A 21,955-nucleotide genomic window follows, 5' to 3' on the forward strand; every position below is an offset into this window, starting at 1 on the left:
TCTCTCTCTCTCTCTCAGCTCTCTTTTTATCTGTCTTTTCTTACTCTTTTTTCTTTGTCAGCTTTCCTGGTGGTTATGTGCTTTTTCAAGTAAATAAAAAAAAAATAAAAAAATAAAAAACTCGAGGAGGCCATAGCAACTTGCTTGTGGTTCCACCTGCTAGCACTGCTCGTTCTGCTAAGCGCCTAACGCACGCTGGAGCCATTATGTGGAATAGATTGCAACCAGCGGCAAAATGTATTGCTCACTGGATTGATATCTGTTCATTACAACCAACCTTCCGTTTTCTTTTCTTTCTCTTTTTCTCCTATCTCTACTTTTTCACAATATCCTTTAAAATTTTATTCACAGTGGGTCCAATGTTATTAGGCATTATGCCTGTTTTGATTTCCACTATAAATAAAGTATACAACAACAACAACAAACAAACAAACAACTTCCCTGCATCGATCCCCATTCCCCCTTCCTTCTGTCCGTCTGCCCCCCCCCCCCCCCCCCCCCAACCAGACCAGCACACCATGGTACACAGGTAGAAGCAGTAATGCACTACAACGAGCGTCTAGGGCACATTATGCATTAATTTCTGCTGCCTACATTTTTATATGTTTTACTTCGGCCTGTATGACTACTAGTACTACAGTATTCACTTCGTCTTGGGGGTATGGGGGTTAGACATGGGGAAGTTGCCATACACTGAGGGTGGTGAGCCCGCCTTTCGGCGCTGGAAATCAGTACAGATCGTTCGACTCTACATGCATCGTCGGTCGATTTGCTCTCGGTACATCGGCACGTCCCTACATCCCCCTTTGACTTTGTCTTGTCTTACATACATTGTACATGGTGTCATCCACACGTTTCCAAGTAGGGTTGTGTTCACAGTTAAAACAAGAAAACAAAAAAATGGTACCTCAATTCGCGATTGGTAGAATGGCTGCAGTGTGGTTATAACTCCTGCCAGGATGGCTCCTCCGCCGTGTTCTACAGTATAATGGTGTACATGTACGTGTACGTGTACGTGTACGTGTACATGTACTTCGTCATTTTCCACTGCTCACTGTCTATTTTGCCCGTACAAGAGGCTCAGTTTCTGTCCACGGGACCATGGTGAGGATACCTTCTTTCCTGGTGTAGTAGTGCTGTCCGTAACCGCCCATTTCTTTTCATTCCCTTCAGCTCAATCCCTGCCTCTTCTTGTCTCTTTTCTCTCTGTGTGACACGTTCAGGCCTTCCGAGGCTGATCGGACACTATCAGCTTGACCTCATTTGTCACAACTCCTCTTTGAAACTGGCAATAGCTAATGACGAGGGATCATGATGATGCATTCTTGTAAATTAGCCAGGTGTGAATACCTGCAATGGGGTTTATAGCTGTAAGCGTCAGTATGTTCCTCTTGACTGGATTACACAGAACAGATAATTATAATAATTATGATGAAATTGCAATTATGATGTCATTTGATTTATGTTTTTGGCAGAACATTCTATTTCCGGCATATGCGAATATGTGGGTTGCCATTGTGCGGCTGACATTGCCGCGGAAATGCATAAGCATCAGGATGGCTTGGGTACGAGGGAATAGACTACTGCTCTAGGTCGGCGGTGCAATTGTGTACGCTACCACTCTGCTGGTTCACGTGGTGCGGAAACGACTCCACATTCAAGTCATGTACATTGTGCATGTAGTACTATGAAGTATGATGCCACTATCGCCTACTTCGAAGCACACGCATACAGGACTGTGTACACACACTTGAGAGGAATCAAAATCGTTTTTGCTGTAACTCTGAGTTTCACGGTTGCTGTCTGATGATTGGACGGTGAAACGCCCTCCGAGTTTACAGGTGTGTATGTGTGTGTGTGTGCGTGTGCGCGCGCGCGCGCGCGCGCGTGTGTGTGTGTGTGTGTGGTGTGTGTGTGTATCCCAGCACAAGTTGCTATGTCTAACATAGCTGTTCGCTATCATCGCTTCCGCGATGGGCAGGTCTGAGGTGTGTGTGTATGTGGTGTGCGTGTGTGCGCGCGCGCGCGCGCGTGTGTGTGTGTGTTTATCGTCACGTTCGTGCGTTGTGTCTTTCTGCTGTATCTGAGACATGTTATTTTAATCTTCCAACATCAAACTTCCAAAGAATACTACACCCCTCCTCCACACACATACACCTACAAGTAGCCAAGGGCTGGTTGCAGCAAGTGTCTCTTAGTCTTAGTCTTACTGAACAGTGAAGGTTAAATCTGATCTGAATTGATTCTCTCCATGACAAGATAGTTACCAGTTAGCTATGCACTTGACGGTTGGAATTGTCTCGACGAGTCGAAGTCCTCTCATGTAGAACATTGGATACCACTACCTACATGATTTGTTGTAATTCTGCTGCTACATGTACGTATAATGTACTGACCCGCATACAACACGTACACGCGTGCCCCATGCATAGCGCATACCAGCACAGTCATGATGCGTTGCTCCTCGAGTGTCGATGGCTGTAAAGTGTGGGTGTGTGTGTACAGACTCAGTGGTGAACGCTTGGTAGGCTGTTGCTAGTGAAGCAGGTTATGCATGGTTGATTCACACAATCACACTTCACACCAATGCTGGCAATGCGATCGGTACCACTAGTGCACTGGCATTGGTAATAGATAGCACGGGTCATTGCCAGGACAACCCGTTGACGGTTCCCACCATCCACTCGACCTCACAGTCACACACTGACTGTCCAAGGCTCTCAGCTCCATCAGTTCATGTAACTAGTTACTTTGATCATTATGTTCCAGTTAGGGAGTCGTATAACCCTTTATACGACTCCCTGGTTCCATGATCCAGTCTACAATCATGCATGTACATGTACATGTATGTGTGTCATGTAGATGTACATGTATCTCCCACGGTTCATTATCCGACTCATACTGAAACTGCTTTTACCAAAGTCCAAGTCTGTCACAGGTAGTGTATGTCTAGCATGAGGCAGAGCTGCTACATGGCTGTACATGACTGTACATTGTACTAATCTCAAACCTCTTTTATGGAGTTAAACACAATAAAAGAATTGCACACATTTACATTGCACTACTCTACATGTGGGCGAGCGTATACAGTCAGGTACACCAGTGCAGTGCAGTGCCGAGGTAGTGTGTGCAGCATAGATCTGTTCTAGACATACCACATTGTTACCATGTACACTACTGGCAGTACTGGAATGATGAGTGGAATGAAGACTTGAACTTGAAGTAACATAGTTGAAGCCTGTAATGAAGCCAGCGCAGTTGATACATGTCAATGGGTCACTGGATACGACTCTGTTGTCATCAGTTACATGTATTATGATGATTGTACATGCGGTTGATAATTGCTCCAAGCTTCGTACATGTCATGTATATTGTAGTATGAAGTCATTTTCATAACCTGAGCGTGAGGGACATGGCACCTACATGTACATGTAGGTGTGAGATAGCTACTAGTACTACTGACAGTCCTGTACTAGTCCTTGCTGCAAACATCTACATGTACATGTACGTCATGTACGTCATTGCGAGCAAGGACTAGTACCTATCGTATACACGAGTAGGTGCCCAGATCCCCCCCCCCCCCCTCCCCCCTGTACATAGTCCATGCCCTATTCAAAATTTAAATAATAATTTCTCTTTTCAGGCAGTTCACTTCCCCGACTGATCCTTTGAATTTGAAGTTCTCCCAATCCTTTCCAAATAATTTTTTTCTTCAGACTTTTCCCGTTTGTCTCTTTCCCTCAAACTAGTGAAAATAATAATAATATAATAATAATAATAATAATAATAATAATAATAATAATACGAAGTAGTGGTTGCGACTTCGGCGATGATTTGTAAGAAATGGTTTGCTCCGCACACCGGAGCTCGCGCTATTCCGCCGACTTTACTTGACACTTGACTGACTCACGACTGCCATCCAGAGCACACGAGAAGTCCATCGAACCTTCGACTCAGCAAACCTGCAAGAAAGCACCACTCCCTGCTCAATACACAGTGTTTCGGGGAATTCACCCCTCATCAGTTGAGCTTGAGTAGGCTGAGGAAGATTGTGCCTGAAGAGCACCACTTATATAGTGCTCCCCAGGCACAAACATCACCAGGGATACAAACTTACAGAGACGCTCCGTTTCAAGCGCGACAAACACCTCGTGAACACCAGATACAAGTCAAGTGTCAAGTAAAGTCGGCGGAATAGCGCGAGCTCCGGTGTGCGGAGCAAACCATTTCTTAATAATAATAATAATAATACGTGTTTGAGGAGACCCATTCTCCACGTTACCATGGTAGCAGGTGATCGGAATCTGCCTACAGCAATACCCCTGGCTGTCGTGTGATCAACTACACATTTCACCAAGGCAATTTGGCAAGGGTGGATACATTTTACATACAGTAACATTGCTTCTGGTATACGATGTACGTAGTACTGTGTACTGAGGCGGTAACTCAATTCTTGCATGTGATCAGGAGGAGTTTAAAACGCACATGCACATGTACGTTACTTACTGCTCGTCATCTGTATGATCAATCATCATCCACAATGATCCCACAGTAATCCCAGTATCGGTGTCTCAGGCAATGGCATTGGTGGCTCGGTGGGTACCAGAATCCAGAGAGCTGATTGGCATGTCTGTTTTGCAAAAATTCCGAATGACACTTCACGCAGCTTCGTTGTAAAAGAAACCAAAGGGCAACACACACACACACAGGCACACCATTTGACCATTTGACGCCCATCGCCGGAGGCGATGATAGCGATGCTACAGCAGACGACATAGCAGCTTGTGCTGGGATTGCACCATTCAACAGCTTGCAAGGCTGAATAATTGACCGCCACTATTTAAGCCTGGTCTACACCACACAGCTATGAAGTGGCACACACACACACACACACTCTCACACACACACACACTCACACACACACACACACACACACACACACACACACACACACACACACACACACACACAAAATACACACGCACACACAATAGTTGATGGCAATATTGATCAACGCTCAACACTGGTCAACACTCCTCTACACTGGAGTTTCTGATCAATCAGAGGAAGTGGATCATCGTTTTGGTCAAGGTGGCGACCATGTTCAGAAAATGGGCCAGGAAGCAGAGCAGGGCAACTTTAACAACACGCTGTCTAACGGTGGGTGTAGAATATAGAAGGAAAACAAAAAGGTACAACATGTCACACGACACATGATGACTTGAAAAGTAATGGCGCGAAAGGCCTGGTCGAAACGTTATGGGTTCTGTGCTTCGTTTGTTGATTTGTCTCCCTCCAACCAAGAATCTACACATGATAGAACATACTTATGCCAATTGTAGATAACAATGGAGGTGTTTCTCACACACATGTCCGTGAGAGCTGAAGATTGTTAGTGATGTGTACAATTCCTGGGCGCGCCACCAGCACGCCAAACATGCACTCTGCGCTAACAGTTATAAAAGGATAGTCCTGACGTGAACACAGTCCCACCAAGTAAAGTTGTAAGGCAACATTTGCACTGTCCTTTCCTCACTGCTTGCAATGTAGTTTCAGCGCCATACACAATATCAACACAAACTCCTAAACAAAACACCACACCCCAGAACCGCTAACAGTAACACCTCACCACAGAACCGCTAACAGTAACACCTCACCACAGAACCGCTAACAGTAACACCTCACCACAGCCCCATCTCCCTGTCCTTGTAGATGTAGACTGATTGTGTACATGTACATGCAGATACACACTGTTGTGAATTCCAGCAGAAATCCAAGAGAGCTCGATACCGGGAAGGTAGAGCCGTGACACACTAGTCAGAACAACAGATGGCTTGATCAGTCACAACTTATATATACTGGGCTTTAAATAGTGGGTTATTTTTCTTGATGTTCATATCACCTGATGAGTGCCTGAGATGGCATGGAACTTTAAGTTGTGACTGATCAAGCCATCTGTTGTTCTGACTAGTGTGTACATGTAGATACAAAATACATGTAAGATAAACCGCGGTGGATAGCTGCAGTAAGGCACGCTGTTTCCGAACACGGTGTTCCACCACCTTGTAATACATGCTGGCAAACTAAAAGCATGCAGATACATGACTACTGCTGCTGCATGCATAGCCAAGAAACATTAGTTGCCTCAGAATGCCTGATGATTGCAGTGAGCATAGTCAACAGCCTCTTTTTACGGGCAAACAAAACACAATGTGCAATTTATGGAGGAGTAGAACGCAATGCAAGTAGTGAAAACAATTGCATGAAAGGAAGAATGGGATAAGTAAAGGAAGAATGGGATAAGTAAAGGAAGAATGGGATAAGTAAAGGAAGAATGTGATAAGTAAAGTGGAACCCTACTCAAATACAGCAAAATTCAATGAAGCGAACACTGTCATAGAATATGAATGCCATACACTCTCAGTAGCATGACAGAAAGGAAACACGCTAGGAGGAATGACGTAATGTAACTAACAATACCAAACTCCGGCACAACACAGGAAACGACTACAACCTACCCTCGGCCTTCGCCAAGGGGCGCAAGGCATTGATAGGGCGATGATACGCAGAGCGCGCTCCTCTTACGCACATAATGGCTGCGCTAAGCATTGCAAAGGATTGCAATGAGCACGGAACATAGAGTTGCAACCAACTAGCCACTGTTCCACTGCATGCTGTACCGTAACATTCCCACCATTGACTGACAAACCAGAAGCAATGTTTCTCAATCTTGTATGATAGTCATGAAGTTGTAGGGTGAGGGTGGAACTTTTAATTAAGTTAAAGTTATGGTTAGGTCATGCTGAGAAGGTGTGGGGAGCCGGGCCGCTTGGGGGGGGGGGGGGGGGGCAAAGGAGACGGACAGCCAGCTTGTTCACCATTGCTTCTCACAGGATTATGATGTCCCATTCCGAACTAGTGTTGATGTTGGCCTCCATGTCCCGCAGCTGTACAGATTTGCATAACTTTCTTTATGAAATCCGATCAAGCGAGTCCATGCCACGTCGAGCCCTATGCAGCCCTAGACCTGCGAACACTGTGATGTGAACTGGTGCAGGACACAAACTTGACTCAATCGATCGCATTTCACACACACACACACACACACACACACACACACACACACACACACACACACACACACACACACACACACACACACACACACACACACGCACACACGCATGTACGCACGCACGCACATAATCATTGCATTGCTGCTGAATTATTCTTGAATTAACAAGTTCTTGACCAGCTTACTAAGGCCAGTTAGGGTATTCTTTGGATCTTTGCCGCGGGACCTGACAGCCGTGACCACGTGTCAATGAACTGCGAGGTCGTCCGATTTGTTCGTCGTCACAGCCAGTGCCGACGGTTCGAATCGTGACTCTTTGCACTGCGCCAATCCGCACACCGTCAGTGACTCACGGTTCCGTATCACCCCCGTTCACGACTTTCTGTGCGATTACAAGGCCTGGCCTGGCTTGGCCTGACACTGTGACAGACTCACTCAGTGCAGTGTGAGGACAGCATCCATGTCAGACATTTGTATAAACACAGCACAGAGCCTCAGAGGTGGAGGTTCTAAAACGCTAGTTCGATCCGGTCGTAACTGAGTTTGTGTCATGCTCCGTTCAATCATCAGGCAACATGGGGATGCTGCTGGCTGCTGTTTGCCAGTTATGCCTTCGCGGTATTCGAGCACTCACGGGGTAGGTCTACGCCCTACTGGGACAAAAACAATACACTGTAGTAAGAACTCAGTTGGTGAGCCACGGATATTCAAATGAAAGCTTGGAAAGTAGTGGTTATCTATCGAGCAGGGTTCAAGTTCACTTTCATCCTGTGGAATGTCGCAGTACTCCTTGTCCGTTTTGTGCCAAGTTGCCTCCTGGAAGCGCCAGGAGACACATTCTCCAGATCAGTCCCAGCTTGACTTGGAAGCTGTCTGCTATTGTGTGACGCGTCCCCAGATTGAGACTGGTGGAACATCAATCCAGGGCGAGCGTCGAGATACCTTCTCACCTTTCCTGACTCTACCGACACTCTACCGACACAAGTGTAGCCCGCGGCGGACACCCTGCACGCCGAATGGGGATGGAGGTTTCCCCAAGCATGCAACAATGCATGCACTCCAGGAAGATTCTCCGGGACAACCCTATCTATCTGGTCAAATGTGTATGTGTGTACTAGTATGTCCGTGATCCAAGACTCGCAGCAAGAGAAAGAAGAGTTAGTTCGGCGCTTTCTCTTGATCTCACGCTGTGCCACTTTAAAGACAACACGTGCCAACCTCCCACGGGGTAGATCTACTCGTCGTACTATAGCTGTGAGGTCTGTTGCTTCAAGTCGGTATCTGTATCCTGTATTTCCTTTTCTTTGGTTTTATCATCACCGTCCGTATTCACTGGGCTCTGAGCCGTATAGGATTGGAAGTTGAGCTAAATCCAGACACATCACATGACCACGCACCCGAGGTTATCCATGCAGTAGGCGCAAATAAGGGGTGGACCGTCCTTTGTCGATATCCATACGTAGATCTACAGTCAGCTCGGCAAACTCCCGCGGCGGACACCCTGCACGCCGAATGGGGATGGAGGTTTCCCCAAGCATGCAACAATGCATGCACTCCAGGAAGATTCTCCGGGACAACCCTATCTATCTGGTCAAATGTGTATGTGTGTACTAGTATGTCCGTGATCCAAGACTCGCAGCAAGAGAAAGAAGAGTTAGTTCGGCGCTTTCTCTTGATCTCACGCTGTGCCACTTTAAAGACAACACGTGCCAACCTCCCACGGGGTAGATCTACTCGTCGTACTATAGCTGTGAGGTCTGTTGCTTCAAGTCGGTATCTGTATCCTGTATTTCCTTTTCTTTGGTTTTATCATCACCGTCCGTATTCACTGGGCTCTGAGCCGTATAGGATTGGAAGTTGAGCTAAATCCAGACACATCACATGACCACGCACCCGAGGTTATCCATGCAGTAGGCGCAAATAAGGGGTGGACCGTCCTTTGTCGATATCCATACGTAGATCTACAGTCAGCTCGGCAAACTCCACATAACAGGTATAACAAGTCATTACCAGTGCTGGCAGTGCTGGCAGAAGGGGCTTGTGCCAGGATGATTTAGGAGACCGTCAGCTTCAGGAAGGAGACCGTGCCGCACACCGGCCAGAGTGGCAGAGACGGTAAAGGACGCGAGATGTGCGTTACTTGCGAAGCCGTGCAATTATAATGCCTGCCAGGTCCACGCGCCTAGCGCCTGCCGATTGCATCGTTCAGACGGCCAGGGCTAGGGCCAGTAGGGGTCCTAACAGGATTGGCTATGCGGGGTCAAGGTTTACAAGTGTGCGTTCAGGCGCGCGGGTCACACTACAGCGGCAGATTTCTGCACCCCGAACAGCTCTACCCTACAACCCAGACCCAGTGCAAAGTTCGTAGCTACTTGACTGGCTAATGACCTCTGAACACTGGGGCACACAACGTCGTATCGATCTCTACACACAACGCGGGTAGATACCATTTTGATACTGACCGCTCAACTAGCTAAACTCAGATCATGAGTGCTAGCAGTGAGTGAGTGAGCTGTGACTGTGAGTGTAGTTGTGAGAGCTTGTACTTTTGTAGTGCAGCAGCACAGCACAACCGCGGTGCTGGATTAGATGCACACGACTACTTCACCCCGTCCACACCGTACCGTCGCTGCCCTGGCCTGCATGTCTATCAACAACTGCATGGTTGACATGGTCAGTATTGCTTAGCACTGTGCGTCTGTGGCAGTTGTGTGTTGTGTGACCTATCCAGCAGCGTGGGTTGCCGCTCGACCACCGACTACCAAGTCTGTCACTGACACGATGCTACCACTACCCAACATTGGCAGCGCTTGCTAGCAAAACTGAGACTGCGATGTTGGCGTTGGTAATCCTCATGGTCAAGGTTTGCTCAGGCTGATGACTGGAGTTGAGGGGGAACCTGTCACACATCTTGGCGTGGAGTGCTCCTAGATTTGCTCAACACAGACAACAGTCTGTACTCTCCCTTGGTATCGTTCTGGGCGTGATAGAAACTGGTTGTCGAGCCGGAAAGGGATTATAACAACGATCCAGCGGCACAGCAGTGTAGGTGATCTGCAACGCATCACATTATCCTCGCGTTGCCTTATCTCGATTCCTTAGTGCTAGACATAGACGCACACTGGTCGGGACGGTGGGCAATCGTCGACCCGTCACTTTGTCATCATCGTTCAGTATCACAGGCTGCTGACTTGACCTTGCTGAAACTCACCAGTGGACGTGGAAGTTGAGGTGTGCGGAGAGTGTGTGTATTGGACGACTAGAACTGCTGGGCCGAAGGCGTAGCCAAGGTGGTGTTGGAACTAGGCCGAGGATTGCATTGCATCCTCGCATCGACACGTTGGGTTATCTGCAGCTTCTCCTAGGTGAGTTCTGGTTGTCCTTCGTCCAGGCATGTGTTTGTGGAATTCGCTAGGAAGTGGCAACGTTACTGGTAGTTTTGCGCAATATCAAGACATGTTCTGTAGTTTGGAGTACCACAATGTCATAGACTTACGTGTGTCTCTTGGACGGACAGTTGGTGTGTGATCTACTCTTATCATTCAGGTATTTGGAACAGTAGGATGGGGGAGTGCTGTCTCGATTTCAAGGCGTTTTGTAACACTATTTGAGGGATTTTTGAAAGCTGAAGTCAGCGTATGAGAATGCCTGCTTGCGGAGCAGATGGGTGATGACACGACACAACATACAAGAAACGTCATGGTGCCCAAGTACACTTGGCGAACATTAATGATTGATAACGCTGCACTCTGGGGTTGAATCACGTTCGTACTCTCAGGAAACACGTGCCTGCTAACCTGCGTTACTACGATTAGATGGTAGGACTACGAGAGACAAGGTGTTGCTGTTTGAAGTGTGGGTCATATCATTCTACTGAACACTGACAGCGTAGACCATAACAGATCATATTGTGCTCCTGGGCATGATTCAGGAGCACCAAGCACTGATCCCGTGCAGGTTGCTGTTGTCACCTAAGGAAAGAGTGTCCTCTTGAAGGTGAAGTGAGGAAGGTGTCACAGCTTGATTGAGGCGCCTTTTGCCTTTAGAATTTGTTTGCAATGCAAGGCCAGCCAGAAGAGTTTTCAAAGTTGTCTAAATCAGTACCTCAAGCTGTCGTTAGTTCAGAACACAACAATACACTATGGACTAAAAGTCGAAAATGAGAATTGAAATGGACTATATTCTGTTGAGAAGTGCAATGGTATTGTCTTATTGGAGTACCAGCGCCGCACAGCATGCAGCTGCGTCTGGACCATGTGAAGTCCAGGCACCCATACTGCATACTTGTACACAAGACTGCTATTTATACCACGGTACACTACATCAATCACACACAGACTTGTTGAGTGGGTGACGTACATAATGCAGTAAGTACGCATCCTGAGTGACTACAGTGCAGGGGATTATTAGACACCAGATTTCAGTTCAGTTGCTTACTAGAAGAAAAGCTTTCTGGCAGCAGGTGAGAACGTAGAGTTGTTGCACAAAGTTTCTTCTTGATGCACAGGATCATTCTGTTCTATTCTTCTCGTGCTGTGTTGAGTACTGAGTGCTGGGAATAGTGGCAGCTAGAGTTAATAGTGTTGGTATATACACAACACATGATGCAGTGATAGGGAACTGTGAACTCTTCATGTACAAGTACACAATGCAGTGATTGTGATAGTGAATTTATCATGTAGCTCTCTTCTTCTGCAACTAGGATAGACCCTATCATGTAGTACTCGTGTTGTGATCAATTCATCTAGCACTGAACGGCTAAATGTGGGTAGAGAAGCAGGGATTGACTGTCAAGTCTGGATTGAAAAGGTTTGCCGCATATGTACAATATCAGTGGTCACGGTGGTTAAAGCGTAACTGAGTTTCGTGTTAACCATGTAGGTTATAATGACAGTCAACTGGATTGTGAGAACTAGTAGACTCAGGAGGTCGTGGAAATCCGTTCATGAATGGCTGGCTGCACCAGTGATGTAAATGTTTGCGTTTGTGTGCATATGGCTGCGGGGGGGGGGGGGGTGTTAACATAGAATCTAATCGATGAACGCCTGTGAACAGAGCTATTGGAAAGAGGCCAGACCCTCACAACAGAACAAAGATCTTGACAGTATCACTGATAAAATAATTATATCAGCATAATGTAGCAAGAGCTCACTTTGGTTAGTTTGTACTTCATGGGCAACATTTGGTTTAGGCACACTAGGGATACTCTATTACCTACTACACTGTCTTGGAAGCACCGACATGTTACATCTTATCCATAATTTGTGTTCAACACTGACAGTTATAAGCAAGATGTTGTGTAGTCACAAGGTGCAACAGCTAGCACCCTATTACTATTAGTGTTGGACACAAACTACGGATACCATAATTATAACACTGGGTCCTTTCTTTTCATCTTAGTCCTTGGCCCTCTATCCGAGTACTACACTTGTATTTATGGTTATCATTCCCTGCTAACGTTACTTCCTTACCTGGAATGCCTCCGATGACAAGGCTCGGAAACATTCAGCAATTATACGCGCTAGAATAATGCGCTGTTTTGTGCTGTTCCTATCACCTCCATTGTCCTTTGTCCTTGTTCATTTGATTTTGCCTGTATTTCACCTGATGATAAGGCTTGAAAGTATACTAGTGAAAACTTTCGAGATGTGATTCAAGAGCCTGAAGTGTGTCCTTTTTCTCAGTGTTATTGGAATAATGCCATGGTAAATACTATGTTCCGAAGTTTCTTCTTTCCTTTTCCTTCTCTTGCCATGGCTGGGGCTAATGCCCCCTCCTTTGCATTGGCTTTTGTCATTGGACGGTGAAATAAAATAAATAAATTAAATGTTGTTGGTGGGCCTCTGGCTCTGTCCATGGTGATAAGAATCGGGATGCCTTTTCTTATTGCCCTACAGCTGATCAAGCATCTCTTTCATGATCCTGTATGGCTTGGTTTCTTACAGATCCAGCTAGTTGTTTCTACTGCATTTGCAGAGGAGAGAGAGCACAACCTGTAGGGACAGGTGGCTGCGTTGAAGATGCAGCGTGGTCCAATTGAGCAACTCAAGGTGAGCTCAGAACAATGATTACGGTGTCCTTTTTGTAAGTGTTGCATTGTGGCAGTTTTTCAGGGGATACCTTTAGTCTGAGCTAAATGACTGATACTGTATGCTGACATACACAACACTGTGAAGTGAACTATAGTACTGTCTGACGCCGACGAACGGAGCGCCGAAGAACGACCGGCCTATAATTCTACCCAGCACAGCATTGTCTACCGGGTGACTCAACGGTGCATAGGCTATATTACATGGAAATAAGAATGATCTAGGCTAGGAGGCTGACCCCCCCCCCCCCCCCCTTCCCAGGTCTTTGGTGACTGACAGTACTATAGTTGGTAACAGCCACTACCTATGGCGGTTATAATTATTGTGCATTGTGCGGATCTGTAGAGTACAATACACAACCTACTGCAAGTCAATAAAATATTTGGCGCATATTTATTTTCAGCTATTTTCGGCCTGGTCATGTTTGGCCGAAAATTCGTTGCAGCCGAAATTTTTTATTGCGATGTTCAGTGTGACAGTGTATACAGCCTTACAGGCGGTAGCAGTACAGGCCGAAAATTTGATGCGGCCGAAATGGGTTTTAGCCCTGGGAGGCCGAAATTTAAATGGGCCGAAAATTTGTAGACTTCCAGTATACACAAAGGCAAGCAAGGGCAACTTTGTTGTAGCTTGGAGTTAGAGTGTGCAGTACATACTGGGACGTGTTTAGGAATTCTCCAGCTTGAGGTCTACAATTGTGACACTGCTGGTAGTCAACCCCATGTCGGGGGACAGATTGGTCTGGGACTAGCCCAAACACTTCACTTCATCACATGTACTGATTAGTCTACACAGGGTATGATGGCATGTCATCATCTCAGTGCTATGTCCTGGAGTACATGTACATATATACCTGGAATGTTGATCCGCGTCTTGTGCTGAGTAATTATGCCAGATGTGGAGGCGGGACATTGCTCACCTTGTTGTAATTTAGTATTGACAATGTGTCAATGCACAACAAATTACTTCAACAGGATAACACCTATGGAGTTGTTTAGGATTCTTATAGAGTAGACGAGAATTCCCACTGCTTTTAATTGGCATCACATTGGTATTTTTGCCGTGGGCAGAGAACGCATTGGTGTGACGGTGCCCAAATAATTTGCGGTTTGCGTGACCAATGTCATGTTGAAATTGGTACTTGAAGTATCGATTACTGAGCACATCGATATGGGCACTGGAACAAGACCAGTGTAACCATTCATGGTCCAGCGTTGTTGCAGCACCGCTGTACACAATGCTTAATATCTTGCCATGGCAAAGGAATTTTTTTATGCCAGTACAGCTTAGCCGTGGAGTATCGTCATGCTATAGTCGGTACTTGTTGGTCAGGTGCTAATAGTTCGTTCGTGTGAATACTAATTGGCGTAATGAGGTGATAAATAAATCAAGTTTCGACAAAGTGACACTGCTGATTACAGTCTAAATGACCAATAATGAGATTATAATTAGTTCATTGCCCGATGCCCTGAGTGCACTCCTCATCAGTATGGTCACCTGAAACAAGAAGAGTTACTCCTACAACACGACTGCATAAGTGGCTACATATCAGTTGTTAGCAGTTGTTATCAGTTTTTTAAGCACATTTTAAAATGTCACCTGAGGCATTTGAAATCAGGTTTCAGGGTTGATGAGGCATGTTCACTCAGGACGTATTATCATCGCTGCTGGCCTTATGCTATATATTATAATCACTACTTTGTACTGCATAATGTGCATATAATAATTATGGTCCAAATTCAGGCAACGGTAAAATATTTATACTCTGTTTTGTACTCAGATGGGAAGCCAAGGATAAATTTATTGTAAAGAAAAAGTTAGTTGTAGTCAGTTAGTTGTAGAATGTCAGTACCGTCGGTCAGTGTCGTGCAATGTTATCGCATGAGCTGATTGTTTAGTAACTGGTGGTGTTAGTGGACATTATAGCGTAACTTGTAGTTTCTTAGTCCTTTACCCTTTTTCTTGACTATAAACTCTGTTTTGTGCTTTGCCTTGCTGCTGTGTGATGCTAGGTTGCTGTGATTGGTGATGGCACGGTGGGTAAGACGTCACTCCTCTACACGTTCAGTAGCAATGTCTTCCCTGGTGAATACCTACCTACTTAGTAAGTTTTTGTATGTGTGTGTGTGTGTGTGTGTTTGTGTGTGTGTGTGTGTGTGTGTGTGTGTGTGTGTTTGGAATGGGTGACTTTCTCCTGTACTCCCCCATGTTCGTCATGGCGACAGACCAAGCATGATCTCAGTCACGTACTGCCCCCCCCCCCCCCTCCCACCCCCAGACCTCTTTACCTTTCCCCTCATGTCATGATTGCTTTCCAATACCATGAATGGATAATCATGGGAGAACTGAATGCCATCTTTTGGGTGTGTGCACGCTCCATACATGTGGATAGACACATTATAAGCAGCAAAATGGCACGCGCCACTTTTGCCACTTTCACAACAATGTCTATAGTATATTTTGGAACACCTGTTTTCAATGACTTTCGTCAATCCGATCATGGAGTGGAATCTGCCTGCGGTCCAGCTGCTCTAATTCCGGTGGTTATCCATTATCGAATGAAACACCAGCTCATGATTTCTTACTGTGATGAATTGATGCATTCTTATAGTAAGTCAAGTTAAATGAACACAGCATGATGCATGACAATGCTCTTATCTCATTCCGACTCTTATATACCCCCCCCCCCCCTCCCTCTCTCGCTCTCTCCTTGATACCTGCAGTGACACAGATCATTTCGCCGCCATAGTAACTTTCAACGGGGAGCACTACCGTCTACTACTCTGGGACTCACCGGGACAGGATGAACTCTTCGCTCCTGTTCGTCCATTGCTGTTTCAACAGGTTAGTTCTGTGCTGGCCTTGTACTGCACTGTACATCTGATGGATACGCTCTGAATTGTCTCTACTAAGTCCCAATAATTATAGAATAAAACAAGTTTCATACGTGGTATGCTGAAACCAAGTTGTTGTGTGAGTGTGTGAAGCGGGGGGGATTTGCTATGAGCCTTAGTTTCATTTTGCTGTTCTAGCTGATCGCGCCTGATTCAGCTAGATTACCACTGATTAGTCAGCATGGAGAGTACATGCCATGCCCTGGTGTTCTCCTTGTCAGTCTATAACATTGATAGCTGTTGTGAGTGTATACTACTGTTGACTTGACCATAGTGTGCTGGTGTATAGTCAGATCTGATGTACACTTGGATAAGCAGTAAACTTCGCTGATTTGGTCGCTGGAGTACCGGTTCCCAGGGCTGTGTTCTGTGGTATGTTGTCCAAGTTGATGTCATATACAAGTAGGCCCATTAGTGTGTTCAGCTTGATGTACTAATGATGCGCTCTGTGCTCTGTGTTGTGTTGTTGTCCAGGTGGATGTAATACTGGTATGTTTTGCAATCGACAGTCCTGCATCCTTACACAATGCCAGGTACAGATGGGTGCCGGAACTGAAAAAGGTCACCCCTGACACACCCATGATCATCGTTGGTAAGTTAAAGTTATTATAAGGAAAATGGTTGCTCAATACACTGGAGCTCTCAACACACTGGAGCTCTCAATACACTGGAGCTCTCAACACACTGGAGCTCTCAACACACTGGAGCTCTCAACACACTGGAGCTCTCAACACACTGGAGCTCTCAACACACTGGAGCTCTCAACACACTGGAGCTCTCAACACACTGGAGCTCGCTCACTGCAATTTTAAAGTATTGATCATTTAGAAAAGAAAGGCACCAGGCTGTCCAAAAGAGTGCTCAGTGTCCGAGGGCTGAGTGACTTACAAGAAGTGGAAGAGGATAAATAATTTGTTGCATCTCGGAGTTTCATACACGAGACGATCAACAGGCAAAGTTTGCCCTTATGATCGTCTTGTGCACACAACCGTTTGAGCTGCAGCGAATTATCCATCCTCTTCTACTTGCAGTATAGGTCATGTATAGAGTTCATCATAGCGAATGTTTAAGAACTACAATAGAAATTCAAACTTTGATATCATCAATAGCTATTGCTCTGCACCAGTTTACACCCTAGTGTTAGCAGTCCAGAGTTTGTAAACCAGTGATTGCATCACACCATTTTCAGATCCTGAGCTGCACAGTGATCAACGTTAGCTGAAACACACTTGTTTAGCAGCACTGTGCAGAATAGTAGGATCTGTAGTCGCACATAGCTATTCACATCAATGATCGATTTCAATGTCAACCATTGCCAACTGATCTGCAGCACTATCCTTTAACACAGTCATGGACTTGGTCATGCGTGCCGATATTCTCTCAAAGGAAATTCAATCTTACCTACACCAGACTCTGGTTTACTCGTACAAGTCTTCACAGTACATGTGCACATGATTTACACAGGGGTGATTGACAATGCCATGATATACACAGGGGTGATTGACAATGCCATGATTTACACAGGGGTGATTGACAATGCCATGATTTACACAGGGGTGATTGACAATGCCATGATTTGAGCCATTGCACTATCCTGGAAATTACCACAGTCTCTGAAATGTCATCATGTACGTCTTCCTTGACACCCATTCCCTTTTCGCTATTGTTTCAGGCACGAAGAGTGACCTACGACCGGCAAGGCGCTATCCACAGGCAATCAATGGTCATTCCAGCTCATCGTCTACATCGCACACCACTCATGCACCGATTCGTCTGTCCTCATGGTCCCATCAGATGGCGTCGGGTGACAAATCACCGCACGGATCGCTCGCGCCCAGAAGCAGCAGATCACCATTTCCCCTCTTGTCTCCCCGTAAGCATTCTTCCCGCGATAGAGACCACGCACCTTCAACATCCTCAGCGACAAGTCCAACAAGTGCTACACCCACTCATCATGGATCACACCGTCTAACCCCTAATGGAAGACACAACCACACGAACGGGACTTCCCCCGATAACAACCACGACCTCACTTCTCCGGAGCAGGGTGGCCCGACATCCCCCGCTAAGACAGCATCCGGGAAGCCTATCATTGAGTATACAGAAGGCCTGCAGCTAGCCAGAGAAGCAGGTGCATCCGCCTATGTTGAATGCTCCGCACTCGTCAAGTCTGGTGAGTGAACGCTTGCTTTTATCTAGGAGAACAAGTTTTACTGGATTTGCTAGTGAATCACATTATTTAATAGTTGGGCCAGTTGCCAGAACAGAACGTATTTTGTTACTAAATATTTTGCTTGCGACCATCAGAGAACAGTAGTATTTTAGTATTCACTTTCTCTTCAAATCAGCTTCCTAGCCACAGGGGCAGTCACACACCACCAGAGATCAGGGATCGAAGCTCAACTCCCCCTTGACAATCTCTTTCCCCCCATACCAGACCAACAATCTAGACTGGGCTTATCTCCAGTGCAATTCCGTTATTGTACCTACAACGATCACCATCGCTTGTCCATGCCGATCAACCAAACTTTACCCGGCTTAGCCTCAATGTAGACAGAACCAGCAGATTTCCAATGCCCATGTTGTGGCAAGGGTAGCCCGACCCTGACATGCGATAATGCCCCGGCCCTCTGTAGTCCCCTGACCCTGAAATGGGGCTATGCTCCCTATGTAGTAACCTGGCCCCGAAATGGGGCAATTTGCCCTGTGCAATTACCATGGTAACCTGACCATGACATGGGACAATGCCCCCTATGTACTAACCTGGCCCGGAAGTGGGACGATGTGCCCTGTGCAGTCAGTAGCTATGGTTGCCTGACCCTGACATGGGACTACAGATACTGAATGGCAACGCTTGGTTTTGTACATACAGAAAAATACTTGTCAATACCGATCCGCTATTGAGAAGTGGAAGATATGGGGAAAAATAGTGTAGGTCTGAAGATAATGTTGCTGGTCACCATTTGTTGGTCAAAGGGCTCACAGTCGTGTATCACATGGCTGACTGTATCTTGTGACTCTCTGTACTGTTGTGTGTAGGAATGGACGGTGTGTTCCAGGAGACGTGCGCAGCGTACTGTCTGAAGCATGACAGACTCTACAAGTCTAGTCCGGCAGTGCGTAGCTCAATGCGCTGGAGAAGCCGACCTACCACTGGCTACAAACCGTCCTTCCGTAGAGCCCTTTGAACACAAGCACCCCGGCACCAGCATGCAAGTCTAGTTCAGCAGAACATAGCTCCATTTGCGCGAGACGCAACCCCATGCAGCACTGGCTACGAACCGTCTTGTTACCCCATGCAGCACTGGCTACAAACCGTCTTGTCTTTCCGTAGAGCCGTTTGAACGCAAGCACCCACCACTGCTACTGCTGCGACTGTCATCAACGCAGACATCCCCGCATGCAGAGAAGCTGTGCGTGCTGACTGGATGAGGTGGTCGTGATAGCTCCGCACTGCCAACCTTGAGCCCTATCTTTATCAACCCCACATTGTCTCCTTGTCAAGACCAAAGCATTGAACGAATGAACTGAGAACAGAGCGGTATGCCGTGCATGCCCACAACACCCGCGACTTCTGAACGCACACCAATGTGGCCCACACTCAATTACGAATGTTACTGTAGCAATTTTTATTACCAGCTGTTGTTCATACACTGCACAAAGGCTTTTAGCCTTGAGAATCTTCATATTTTCATATTCTGAAATTGCAAAATTTGTAGCAACGCTAGTTTAGTGCGTCCTGTGCAAATTATTGTATCTTTAGTGTGTCTAGTGCAAAATATTGTTGTATCACATGTGCAGTACCATCGTCTGTAGCAGAGATTATCAAACGAGCTGCGATATTTCCACGGAACGTGTGCAGCATGACAACAGGTGTGCGTTTCTATTTTAAAGAGTATAAGTACGGCAATATTACTTTCTGCAATTGTAAGATGTCAGTGAAATATAATCACCCACTACCATAGTTGCTGTGGTTATTTTTTATCTCTTTAGCTCAATGTGTGTGTGTGCTGGGAGCGGGAGCAAAATTATGTGTGTGCAGGGGAGAGAGGGTCTAGGGGGTACAAAGCATGTTTAAAAAAAAGTTCCCAAAAATATTAGTCTGTCCGGTAGTTAGCTTAGTATTTATCTGAGAAAGTATTTTGTTAATGGAGAAGAGCTGGGATTGATTGGGGGTTGCAGCGGAGTGCTCTTAGACACATGATGACTAATAGAATTCAGAAATTAAAATCAATAATTATTGACACGCTAAATTTGTCTTTCAACTTACACAAACGACTCTATATTTTATGGTATTTCAAAAATAAAACATTCCAGTGACTACTTGTATCAAGGTGATGACTACAGCTATTATCACATGCATATTCAAGTACACACACACACACACACACACACACACACACACACACACACACACACACACACACACACACACACACACACACACACACACACAGTGGCTACCAGCCACGACGGCCACTGCTTCAAAGCACCAGCAGTGATAGCAGTAGTAGTAGTAGTAGGCAGTGGCCCGGGCCGCTGCTGCTGCGGGTGCTAAGCATTAGTGTGTTGCTAGCGGAGTTTTCAGCTTGTCTCCCGCTGAGTTTATAGCATGCTGTTCGAACACAACACAACACAAACATATTTTGGAGCATGAACTATTTTGCATTAGTTTCTCCAGCACTGGAGTTCAGTGTACATGACAGCAGATCAGTTTCAGTACGCCGATCGTACAGTATAGTCTTCTCCATCTGAGTTGTGAATCTTGTCATGAGAGCATGCACAAATCCAACATCTTCAAGCAGTACTGCACCTCAGCCTACCCTCCTCCTCTTTCTCTCTCTCTCTCTCTTACCCCCCCCCCCTCCGCCCCCTCCCTCACAACCACTCCTCGCACTCAAGCACGTGCAGCTTCTGATCTGCATGGGTTACCTAGTACCTGGTGTAGTGTTCCATCAAACGTTTACACTACATTGTAGTTCATCCAACTGTGTGGGCCTACTTGAACTGTGTGAGTATCCTCAATCACAGAGCTTGTAACCTTGTCCACTGAGAAGGGTGCTCATGTACAATCTGTGTGCTTACTTGCTGTGTGTTGATTTTCATTTACTGTGCATGGGCTTAATTTGCTGCGTGTGGTCTACTGGCAAAGAAGCAATGGTGGAAAGCAGGAACTTTTGAACAGCAGGAATGCATGGCTTAGATGTGCACACCGTTTCCACTGGGCCGGTAGCGCTCTTGACATTGGGTTCCACATCAGCAGTGGCCATGGAGATCTTTTCAAAATCACCACTAGAATATTTGGAATGAATTTAAAACTATGCACCTGTATGGTGCACAGGAATTGTTCCAGCTACAAAGTCCCCAGCATCCAGGTACAAGTACACGATGCAACTTATGATCTGGAGTGGCTGGTTTCCTTGACAACTACTGAACATCGGAGTATGAACTGAAAAGGTTTGGGCCAATCCTATGCCTATGGCGATTGAACCCTGAAATGGGAGAGATTGCCACAACATCCCTGCTAGAACAACATGCAGACTCACCTGATGACAGAATAGAACTAGCTTGTGAATGTTCTGATGGCAGGTATCGAACGAACCAAGCTGATATGTGCCGTCTGCCAGAGCGTGCACTTGGAAATGTCTAGTCTGCTCGCTACCTCGGCTGGATAAGCAAGCAAGTGGAGAACAAAACATAAAAAATGGTTATGTAAGGAGAAAAGGACCTATAAGTTACTAGTTATGACTAACAGTTCACCAAGGTAACCAAGGTAACGAGATAATATACAGTCAGATAGTGCGACAGGGCACAAAACTGAGAAGGAAATTGAGACATTCGATGACCTGACACCTAGATCCAACACATCTACGAAGCACAAACCAACAACCTTCCAA

The 21,955-nt window shown here is 46.1% G+C and overlaps 2 protein-coding genes across 2 annotated transcripts in view; one reads left to right on the forward strand and one right to left on the reverse strand.

Annotated features, from left to right (window-relative positions):
- Window positions 1–9,682: 9,682 nt before the first annotated feature.
- On the forward strand, window positions 9,683–20,042 carry LOC135822810 (rho-related GTP-binding protein Rho6-like). The gene is made up of 7 exons (XM_065335642.1): window positions 9,683–10,440; window positions 13,021–13,125; window positions 15,177–15,268; window positions 15,888–16,008; window positions 16,533–16,650; window positions 17,731–18,231; window positions 19,098–20,042. The coding sequence occupies exons 2-7, from the start codon at window positions 13,096–13,098 to the stop codon at window positions 19,244–19,246; spliced, it is 1,011 nt and encodes a 336-aa protein (XP_065191714.1). The 5' UTR covers window positions 9,683–10,440; window positions 13,021–13,095; the 3' UTR covers window positions 19,247–20,042.
- The window catches only part of LOC135822804 (serine/arginine repetitive matrix protein 1-like), a 10,940-nt gene continuing 8,648 nt past the window's right edge, over window positions 19,664–21,955 (reverse strand). Inside the window, exons 8-9 of the mRNA XM_065335636.1 lie at window positions 21,605–21,725; window positions 19,664–20,673 (exon numbers count right to left, since the gene is read on the reverse strand). Coding sequence (XP_065191708.1) covers window positions 20,620–20,673; window positions 21,605–21,725 — 175 coding nt within the window. The 3' untranslated portion in view covers window positions 19,664–20,619. The remainder of the gene's footprint in view (window positions 20,674–21,604; window positions 21,726–21,955) is intronic.

Source organism: Sycon ciliatum, chromosome 8 (genome assembly GCF_964019385.1).
Source record: "Sycon ciliatum chromosome 8, ocSycCili1.1, whole genome shotgun sequence".
Lineage (NCBI taxonomy): Eukaryota > Metazoa > Porifera > Calcarea > Leucosolenida > Sycettidae > Sycon > Sycon ciliatum.

Coding starts and splice junctions, on each gene's coding strand:
- LOC135822810 (XM_065335642.1), top strand. CDS start 13,096: ATGCAGCGTGGTCCAATTGAGCAACTCAAG. Junction 16,009..16,532: donor GTCCATTGCTGTTTCAACAG/GTTAGTTCTGTG, acceptor GTTGTTGTCCAG/GTGGATGTAATACTGGTATG. Junction 16,651..17,730: donor CACACCCATGATCATCGTTG/GTAAGTTAAAGT, acceptor CTATTGTTTCAG/GCACGAAGAGTGACCTACGA.